General features: G+C 52.9%; 1 protein-coding gene across 2 annotated transcripts; it reads right to left on the reverse strand.

Annotated features, from left to right (window-relative positions):
- Positions 1-988: 988 nt before the first annotated feature.
- Positions 989-9,698, reverse strand: LOC122379359 (DDB1- and CUL4-associated factor 12-like). Of its 2 annotated transcripts, none has more exons than XM_043361497.1 (7): positions 9,656-9,698; positions 6,644-7,287; positions 6,107-6,307; positions 5,493-5,681; positions 4,544-4,799; positions 4,037-4,188; positions 989-2,986 (listed from the first exon to the last, which is right to left on the reverse strand). In XM_043361497.1, exons 2-7 carry the CDS (start codon positions 7,055-7,057, stop codon positions 2,807-2,809), a joined length of 1,392 nt encoding a protein of 463 aa, XP_043217432.1. In that variant the 5' UTR covers positions 7,058-7,287; positions 9,656-9,698; the 3' UTR covers positions 989-2,806. The 2 variants fall into 2 exon arrangements, with proteins under 2 accessions (XP_043217432.1, XP_043217433.1); XM_043361498.1 differs by lacking the exon at positions 9,656-9,698 and adding an exon at positions 9,575-9,629.
- Between the last annotated feature and the right edge of the window lie 1,071 nt (positions 9,699-10,769).

The following is a 10,769-nucleotide window of genomic DNA, read 5'->3' on the forward strand; positions in this document are numbered from 1 at the left end:
ACTTACTTTTACACCTTTGTTCAGTATGTGATGCCTCCACACGGTTAAATTTCGCACCACAGCGTCCCACTCCCAAGTCAGCGTTATCACTATAAAAGCTCTTTTCTCGTTGCGCCGTGTCACGAGTCCCTCTGTCTCCACTGGGTGGTCCGCGGCTGGTGACAGGGCGTCTGTCGTGTCCCCGGACGGGACGGCTCGCCAATCAGTCGGTGCCTGGCGGCCGGACGCCCCACACTGACGGCCGGCGGCGGCGGCGGTCGGCGGCCGCCGAGACGGTCGATACAATCACCCAGGTGAGGCATACAACACAAACAGAGCGGCTCGCCACGGCCAAAGACGCCCGCTCCGTGTCAGAAGTGGCCCTGACCGTGCCGGCCGGCGAAAATGATGCTGTCACGCTAAGTTCACGGCTGAAGGGCCCAGCCAGTGTGGCGTAAGGAAGAGACCCGACATGCCTTTAGAAATCCCGTAAGTGGAAGTTTGGAACCGTCTGAGTCCAACAGATAACCAATTCATCAACCTAGCGATAGTTTTACCAAATGCATTATTTTGATAAACAAAATACTACCTATAGCAACCAATTTAGAACAGTGTCAGCGCAAAACCGTACTACATTGAAGTTAGTTCCGTTAAAGTTCCTAGATGGCGGTAGCGTCAGACGCCTGAACGGATACTGTGCCGCATAGCTCTTAGCTCTTTCACTGGGGCACTAGATGTCGGTGTTTCAAGCCCCTGAAGTTATACTGTGCCGCAGCACTCTGCGTCGCTTCTTACCGACCAAGGGGCACGGAAAGCTGCGAGCACGCGGCTCCGCGTAAACACAGAAAGCTCAGACGGTTTATCGGCCTAATTTAGGCTCTTCGTCAACATTATGTGATGCGAAGCTATCCTCGGCCACGCAAAAAGGCCGGAGCCGAGTACGGACTCTGGCGGGACTTAACGCGGTTCTGCCACTGTACCAAGCATCAAACCAAGAAAAATCCAAGTATTTTGCCACAAACATGTGTAGTGTATTGATGGAGCATGATCATATGCTCCAGTCATTTGTAACAATAAAAAATCGGATGTTGACAACCGATCCGAGCAAACCGATACTGTTCACCCACAATTTGACATAACGGCATTAAAAAACAGAGGTGATTAAAATTCGGCGTATCCGAGCTGAGGTTCAGCCTGCAGTCGCTGTCAAACGACCGGACGAATTCCAATCACTAGCTATATAGGACGTCTGTCTCGGGCTGTGTCTGGCCTGAGCTAAGTATGAGCCAATTTTGTCTCGGATGTGTCAGCTCACCACTTCAGCCACATACCACGAGGCATCACGTAAAATGACGTCATCTGTGCACATGTCTCGGAGATGTCTCGGAACTGAAGTCATTAGGCGACTGAATGCTTTAAAACAAACTATGGTGCAGAACTATGGTGTTCGACCTGGCTGGAATTCAGATATCCCAAAACGAAATCTGCCAGAAAACGCTCAAAAGCGCAAACTTACACGTACAAAACGTCAAGCATCAGGCACCAAGTTTCTAACACAGGTACAATCCTAGTCCACACATATTCCACGCACACACACGTCCATCTGCGACTATGAAGCCCCGCCACCCCGAGCTGCATTGAAAGACGCACCCACCGCCCAGCGATCTCTCCGACCTTACACAGGCACCAGCCACTGCCCACTCGGGGATAAACGAAGGAACGTACTAAGGTTATCAATCGTCGCACCTTGGTCACCCCAGTCGGAAAGGTCGGGTCATCACGCGCGACTCTTGGTGGCAATGAACGGGCAGAGCACATGAACGGGCACAAAGCACACTTCTCGATATGACCAGCGGATACATCGCACAGACGGGCTTCTGCAGCTCCATCGAGCAAGCTCGCGACGCAATATGATGCGAAAACGAGGTTCGCGACGAAAAATAAATACGATACCTACCATTAGATCAAGCCTGGGTCTTATTCCAAAAGTTCGCTACCAGGCACCGGCCTTCTTCAAAGCTCGCTTCGGTTGATGAGACATCGTAACTTCGTAAGTTCACCGGTAACGGCAACAGCGCCCATGAATTGCTAATTTAAAACGAGTAGAAATGAACACGATACATGTAACTAGATAGCATAGAAAATATGCTACATGATAGATAAAGGTGAATATTAAAAAAATTAGTGTCCGGTGACAAATTGGATCAAACGTGACAAAACAGGCTACTTTTCGCTAAAACAGGTCGAGATAAAACCAGCTAAAATTGTCGGCTAGAATGCGCTTAAAACAGCACAAACAGCCCCATCCACCCACCCAGGCCGACCATTTGTACGCGGCACAATCAGGAGGACAGCACCTCCGTCTGGGTTTCGATGAGATCGCCTCTCGCTGGGGGCCGGGTCAGTGAGCTCAGCACGAGCTCGGTGGGAGGCCGCGGCACCAACGCACCGATGAGGTAACTGATGCACGCGTCAGTGGGCGCGCGCTCCCGGTCGCTCTCGAGTCCCGTCCGACCGTTCTCAGGCACTGGAGTCAGTTGAGCGTCCGTCGGGCTGTCGGGCCGACCGGCCCTGCCTCAGTGGCTCCATCAGCAGCGGAGTAGCAGTGACGGTAGCCGGATCACAGCCCCACCGGCGTCAGTCATCGCCAGAGACTGGGGGGCGAGCTCCACTGCAGCGCTGGCCCGGCGCCGCGTCGGTCCGTGGTAACACATACCACATACCACAGTGTCCGCTGCACCAGCCGACTCCTTCTGCAACTGCATCACCATATCACCCGGACGCACCCACCCACTCCACCCAGCACCAAGTCCCGGCGGCGACGCGGCTACATCCACAGTCCGGCGTAGCAGCCGCGCACGTCCACGCTCAGCGGGCCGCCGGCGGTGAACAGTCGCGTGCCGGACGCGTCGTAACAGTGGGTGTAGATGGCCGGCATGTGGTCGACCTGGTGCGCGCCGCCCGCCGCCGCGTCGTGGAACGCCGGCTCGTCAGCGCGCGGCGACGACTGTGGACAGACAGTGGGATCAGTGTTAGGACGAAGTCCACCTCAAATAGTCAGCTGGCAAGGACGGCATGATAGCGACAGTAATTGGAAATTTCCATCGGCACGATACAAGACGTTACGTAAAATAGCTACGCGTTACCACGTTGCCTGGCGGCATCGATTATCATTATTTTCGTCCAACACCCATTTCCTGGGTAGCATAATGTATCGGTGTCACAGAAATGGCCGACAGCGCCAACACAGGGTTATACCTGTCAACAGCTCAATGGCCAAGAGCCATTGAAGCAGGCTCGTGGGTCCCGCGTCAGTGGGCTTCATATACCATGCACGAACAATGAAAGCCCATACAGGCACACACCCGCTGGGTAATCGCTCAGCACCACTACGTCAACCGCCTAGGAACGGGCGCGCACAACAAATCCGCAATCGATACGCGGTGCCTTTGTCCTGCCAGAACTGCGAGCGAGACCCGTTCCCATCCGTGAGTCCACAAAGGAGCGGACAACAGCGGGCGGCGGCGTGGTCGGGCACAATTCACGCCGGTGCGGTGATCGGCCGGGCTGCATAGTTAATAATCGCACCGACAAAACCCGCCGACACCGCCCCGAGTAACAGAGAAACACACAGGTGACCGTCGGCCGGCCCGCCACTCACGTGAGAGGCTGGCGGCGCCCGCGGGCACGCCCCACAGCCGTGCACGCCAGCACCGAGGGTCGATATTCGACCGGCCGCCCGAGGTCAGCCTCCGACAGGTTTTGTCATTCTGTTTGCCCCAAGGCCAGTCGATCTTATTCTTGCATGCACCTTGCGTGGCGTGTGTCGTTGAAAGGCAAATTTACACGGGGCTTCAAAACATCTCCACTTTCAATATTAGTTCAGGTTCACAACAATTTCAGTTGGGCCCACCGCACATTTTTAGACACAGGAACGACTCAACACTCTCAAACACTAACTAGGAAATGCCCCTACCTCATACCCCACAAAACCTTTATATGGCATACACCGCCCCGCGAGAACCCCACCTCCCGTCAGCCCATTGCGTCTACTCACCGCCCATCCTGACGCTGCTTTGAGGACGACCGCGCGGCCCGAGCTGACCCCCGAGTCCAGGTACTTCTGGGCTCGCAGGTCGTAGAACATGAGCACGGCCGTGCCCGTGCCGATCGTCAGGATGTCGCCGTTAAAGGACAGGGACCGGATCCCTGTCGGCCGGCGGACGGGGCGGGTCATGGCCCATGGGTAATGACGCGTATGGGATTCGAAGGGCGCAAAACGCTAATATATTCGGCATCCTTATTGACTAAAATCTGTTGAGGGAGAAGTCATGGGCGGGAAGCCAACTTAGACCGTTCACAGTTTCACACAATACCCATTGCAAAATGGAAGCAAGTCCACATATTATGATGGGAGTACACGATAAAAATAATCTGGCACTTCACTCAAATAACCCATCAAAACACCCCCAGTGTAGCACAGTCTGACTAAGAGCAACTAAATGTTCCCTGCATCTAACACTGACTAACCCGCTTCACATTCCAGTCAAAGCTCTCCACTTACCGCAGCCGTGGTATTTAGCGGTGATCTTTTTGAGCACTTTGAGCGACTTGGAGTCGAGGATGGTGGTGTGCGACTTGGAGCCGACAGCGTACATTTTGCAGTTGTCGCCCAGCGCCAAGCACACGTTATCCATCGAGTGGGGCAGCTTCCTGGACAGCTTCTGCTTGAAGGCGCCGGCGTCGAACAGGTGCACGTAGGCGTTCAGCGAGAGCGCCACCAGAGACTGGTCACGCTGGTTGTACGCCAGCGAGCGGACCTGCCGAGGGAGGGAGGCGTGGGGGTTCACCAGGTGGCAGCAGCGTGACACCAACTTCACACAACGCATTCAGTTGCTGGAGCCTGTGAACAGCAAATCAAGGCTCTTGGCAATTTCACCGAGAGTCGTGATTCGTGATAGCTTTGTCAGGACATCGTTAATGGGGTATCAGGCCAGATTACTAGAACTCATGCCGCACATTTATGTAATCCCCACCCGGGCTGACGGAATCCCATTCACAGGGGTGACCGGCCGGGGCGGAGAGGTCGCTGACCCCGGCAGGTCGGCGAGCGCGCCCCCTCCCCGGCGGCGGGTGCGTGGTGGGTAATCCGACTGGACTGACACGCCCACACCAGCAACAGGCGACAGGTCAGCGACCGGATTACACCGCTAATACTGCCCCCACCGGTGTGCCGACACGACAGACAGCATAACGAAGACGAGGGGCGGCAGATTCGGGAACTGGGAAGACTTATGGAAACACAACTGACAACACGGACAACACAATAAACCAGTCAAAACGGGCACAACCAGCAACTCACAGCTGCACAGCCCAACGGCCGAAACGAATTATACAACCCTCAGCAAGCAGTATGGACAGCATAGCGGCCCAACCAGTGAAAACGGAAACACAACCAATAACACGGACTGAACAGAGAACAGCCAACCAGCCAGACTCTCAATCAGCGGTACCTTGTCGGCGGTTTTGCACTTTTTGGTGGCCACAGCGGTGACGCGGCTGTAGGAGGGCGGCGCCTCCGGGTCCGGGTCGGGCTGCTCGTCGGGCACGCGCCACAGCGAGACGTTGGTGTCGCGGCCGCCGGTGGCCACGTACTGGTCATCCAGCCAGGCCGTGTCGTACATCCAGTCCTTGTGACCGTTCTGTGGGCGGGCAGCGGGGAGGGGTAGGGGTTATAGGGGCTGCTGAAGAGTTGGATTGTAATTGGACTGGAAGAAGATGGTGAGTGAGCGACAATTCATGCCCCATCTACATTCGAATTGAAGAAGACAAGGACAAATGCACACCATCATGTTACTATGAATAGCTGGCATCGTTTTAAACTGTAAGTGAAACAGAGTTACCTACTGGTCTGATCTATGTTTTAGCCAAGAGTAAGAACTGTCACTTTTTCTCACATCCAACTAGCCAGGCTAAGCACATTTTTGAGCGTGGAAATAAATGCGACGATAAACATTCCAGTTGATCCCACAATTCCTAGCCAGGGAGCCATGTGCCACCATTTCACCCCACCCTGACCCAGCCTTCGCTCCCATTCCACCCCTCCCTCCCCGTCCCCGCGGCGCACCTCTCCGACACAGACGGGGTCCAGTGTGGGCAGTCGGTACACGGCCAGGTCGAGACTGTGCCGCGCGCTGGTGGCCAGCAGCGTGCGGGACGGGTTCAAACTGAGCGCGTACACGCCGCCCGTCACCTCGCTCGGAGGAGTAGACGAGCGCAGCATGGGGATGTTGTCGATCCGCCGCGTGCGCAGGTTGTACACCAGGATCTGCCGAGGGCGGGGGAGGGCGGTAGGGTCACATCACATATCGGGGACGTGCTCATAAGAACGGCGACGATAGGGCACGAGCATTTGTTAACGGTAATGAACAGTACGAGGCCTGTAAGAAAGCCTCCATCCACTGCCAACAATCACTCAAAAACAAACCATTATTGAAATGACTTCAGAGGGCCAGGTGATGTGAAAAGTCATGAAGTCTAGATCGAAAGTTCAAAAATGCTTTACACAGAGCAAAATCCACAAAAAAACTCCATCTGCCCATGAGGCAACCACACTTGTGGGTAAGAAACACACTATGAACCACACCATCTGCCCAGTGCCCACCTTATTACACTTGGTGCCAAACACCACCTGATTGTCGCTCAGCCACGAACTGCAGAACACCTTGTTGTAGTTGTTCATCGGGATGAGCCGCTCTCGCATCATGCTGTAGCTGAGCAGGTGTTTGGTGGCGTACTCGCGGACCAGTGTGCACGGGTTCAGCCGCTGCAGACCGCTCTGCTGCGTCATGTGGAAGTCGACGAAGCTGCGCGATGTGGTGTCGTAGCGCTCCCTGGTGTCGGCCCCCTGATCCTCGTCCTCGCTGTCCGAGTAGTATATGAACTCCTCCGGCTTGCTGCTGGCGCCCCAGCTGTCCGACTTGATGATGCTGACATTGTCGGGCTGGGTGAACGGTTGCCGGATGCCGGCAGAGGGCGGACGCGAGCCCACCACCGGCCGGCGGCGCACCGTGGCCATAGCGCTGCAGCTGGGACGCCCCGCTGGAGGGGTCACCGCTGACTCAGTGCCGGCTACCGCTGGATACGGATCGGCCACCAGGCCACCCGCCACACAGACGTTACCCTCCTCTCAATAGCCGACCAGGGAGGCCAGATGCGGTTACCACTGCAGCAGGACCTTCAGCAATAACCAGCGGATAGGTGAACCAGGTCAATACTGTTCCAGCTGGATCAGTGAGGCAGCCGAACCTGAAACCATAGCAAATGGCACTCAGATCATTGGTGAGTAGACGCGTCAGCAGATTTGAATGCTAGGCTCTAAAATAGGGATGTGGAAGCTGCACTTCAAATCTGGTACCAGAGAGCAAAGACATCTGACCAGCAATGAACTTAAAACTTCTGCATTTTTGACCATCTGGGTGGGCAGGAAGGCACACCTACCTGCCTACCCTGTAAAAAAGAGCGGTTGAACTAAGACTTCAACTGAATGGCATTACTATCGCTAAGGTTCACATGCTTTTTGAAGTGATAATTTTGTTGCTTTCCATGTTTTTCAATGTTCTGAATCTAAAAATGCTGCTCACTGGTGCAGCAAATAGCATGATAATACATTGAAGAGAGGTCACCCGACCCCACCTTATCTGGCCCAAACCAGCTTTGACTTCTGCCAGAGGCAGGTATTAGGTCTTAGATAGGTCGCTGAGTTGGGTTGGGCTAGCTTAGGTTGGAGTAGATTAGACTGAGTTAATTCAGACGGTCCATACTCCATACTGCAAAGGATGGCTCGCAGGTCGACAAGGCGCACCGGGCCAAATTCAAACTCCGCACCAACCCTTCAAACAGAGCTGGAAAATCCGACCCAAAGTGGGTTAAGAGTCCTCCACACTGAACCCAAAAATGACCATTCTTAACCCTATTAGTGGCAGGCTCCTGGCTACCCCTATTAGTGGCAGGGGGGGGGGGGCTGTTTACGACCCCCCCTTGATATCTCGAGATCTAACGGGCCGATTTTCAAAATTCAAACGGCATTCGATTTCGCTCAACGTGATCTACATTTCTAAAAAATAAAAATTAAAAAATGTCAATTGGGGGGGGGTAGAGGGGGGTAAAAACGGGCAAATTGCAGATACATTTTAGACTGTTTATCACGGCCAGGTTTCTGAACCAATCTTAACGCAACTTTTGCCGATCGATAGAGAATGAACCAGGAATTCACATGGATCCTAAAAATATGCATTTTCAAAAATCATAGGCGGATACAGATCATTGAGATTTGGGGTACACAAAAAGTATAGTAAATAAGGTTTTTGTTGGTACTGTTTCTAAAAAGGGTGGTAATGGTCTTGTTATGTTACAATTTTCTTATGAGAGAGCGACTACAATTGTATTGGTCATGCATAGGCGGTGTCAGGGCACCTATGTTGGGAGGTAAAGCATAACCCCCCTTTTTGGACGCCTGGATCCGCCTATTATAGCAAAAACGTGTCAAAAGAGGATGCACAATAACTGTATATGTTATCACATGATGCCTTTCATTCACTGTTCGTAAAACTGGTGCAGCGTCGTGATCTTCGCCCAAATGACTCGCTTCACGAATAGGACCCCCCAATTCCCAGTGCTCTGGAGCCGCCCCTGGTAAAGTTATGAACTTGAAATTTTCAGGGAATGTGCCCAATTTAGTTTTAGGAAAAGTCAGAAAGTTTCAGCATCGTAGCTTCAGCGGTTTCGGAGATATTCCCGAAAAACCTGAGGGGTGGATGAAAACAACCCCCCCCCCCCCTGCCACTAATAGGGTTAATCTATAATGATCTCAATTAATAATACCAGTAAAACGCCTTTTGGGCGAAGAACGAGCGAGCGAGATAGTGAGCCCTGCACGTGCGGAAGGGCGAGAGGGTACTTTCAACGGGCTTGTGCAAAGCACCCTTCTAACCGGTCGCTAGCGGTGTACCAAATTTGAACGCAATCGGCCCAGCCGTTCCTGAGATCTGGAAGCGGCATTCTGCACGTGCGCACGTGCAAACGGGGTCCAAACTGACTTTTGCACGGCACCCTACTAATTGGTCCCCAACCGTGTATCAAATTTGAGCGCGATCGGCCCAGCCGTTCTCGAGATCTGGAAGCGCCCTCTGCACGTGCGCACGTGCAGTAGCACCCTAACCGCAACACATGGGAATGCATTGCCTGGTGGGTGCCTACCTGTATGCCAAGTTTCAGCGGAATCGCCCCAGTAATTACAGAGTTATTGAAATGGGAACAAATTTGGCACCTCTTCTTTTTGTATTTTGCACGTGCAGTGGGGGTCACTCACAAAGAACAAGGGTATCCGACCTTTGGTAGAATGGATGCAGCTACTCTACAAAAATTACCGCAAGACAATCGCCCAAGTGCGGCTGCTGAGATATGAGCCTCTCAAAATCACTACTTTTGCAAAACAGCTTGAACACCCTTGACTTTTCACGTGGCACGTGCCACGGCGGTCACTGAGATGTATCAAAAGTAGTCAATTACGGGGTAGTAGGGATGGCCGGGCTACCTAGCAAAAAAGACCGCAGGCCAATCAGTCTAGCGGTTGCTGAGATATAAACCTCTCAAAAGCGTTAAACGCAGTTCACACATGACCGTCAGTCTGTCGGTGTCGGGCCCGTCACCGTCGACCTGACGGCCAGCAGCCCGTCAAACGAAAGTTGAGATTTGGTAGCTCTCATCGGCTGCCATATGTTGTGACAGAAATGGCGCACCATTTTCGAGATGGACGCAGATGGGGGAAGGGGATGGGGGAGGGTAGAGGCCGAGATTAAAAATATTCTTTGAATTACAGAAATAAAATACCACGCTTTTACATTTCTATGTCAAATATTGCTGCAATTTTATTTTAATGAAAGACACATCGGTTCACCATGGAAGCGAATCTCAGGATATCGTGCCGTAATAAACACTTTCATCTCAACAAATGGATAGAAAATGATATAAATTATCTTAAAAATGCATTTAAGCTTCATGCTGCATAATAACGTTCCTATTCCTCTTCCTCCAACACGCAGACATTCAAACCGACGGGCCCGTCACCGTCAAAAGTTGAACATTGCTGAACTTTCCAAAGCGACGGCCGTCAGGTCCGGCGCCGGCGCAGTCAGCTGTTGCCGGCCGTCAAACGCTGCCGGTTCACACATGCCCGTCGACCTGACGGCCGTCGCTCCGTCGGTTTCGGCCGTTTTGACGGTGTCGGGCCCGTCACCGGCAGACCTTACGGGCAAGTGTGAACTGCGTTTTACAGGCCGGGCCGGGCCGCTCATAGTGAGATTTTTCCGTTATATTGAAAAGACTCGCTTCGCTCGCTGCGCTCGCTCACTCGTAATGAGCCGCAAGCGTGCCGTCGCCGTAGCATAGAAACGAAAAATAGGCACGCACCGCATTAATCAAACAAAAGAGCATGTGACGCCAATACAAGAACCATATCCAGAGCCTGCCCTTGCAATCCATTCAGGGTAATAGTTGTGCGATGTACCATGGTTACCCCATGAATGGTGTCGACAATGCCATTTAGGTAAACAACTTGGTAAGATGTCAGGGCCCCCGCCCCAGTTATAAAAGTAAAAATATGAAAGTCGAAATGTGAGCCCATTACAAGCATGATTTTCAACGTCACTCGTTAGCTCATTAGCCGTGACAAACAAATCTGATAGGCAAATCATTCACAGCGGATTTGCCTACTTGAGCCACGGCAAAAA

The sequence above is a fragment of the Amphibalanus amphitrite genome, unplaced genomic scaffold, assembly GCF_019059575.1.
Source record: "Amphibalanus amphitrite isolate SeventyFive unplaced genomic scaffold, NRLGWU_Aamphi_draft 000076F_arrow, whole genome shotgun sequence".
Lineage (NCBI taxonomy): Eukaryota > Metazoa > Arthropoda > Thecostraca > Balanomorpha > Balanidae > Amphibalanus > Amphibalanus amphitrite.

Coding starts and splice junctions, on each gene's coding strand:
- LOC122379359 (XM_043361497.1), bottom strand. CDS start 7,057: ATGGCCACGGTGCGCCGCCGGCCGGTGGTGGGCTCGCGTCCGCCCTCT. Junction 6,308..6,643: donor TTGGCACCAAGTGTAATAAG/GTGGGCACTGGG, acceptor CGCCCTCGGCAG/ATCCTGGTGTACAACCTGCG. Junction 5,682..6,106: donor ACCCCGTCTGTGTCGGAGAG/GTGCGCCGCGGG, acceptor GCCCGCCCACAG/AACGGTCACAAGGACTGGAT.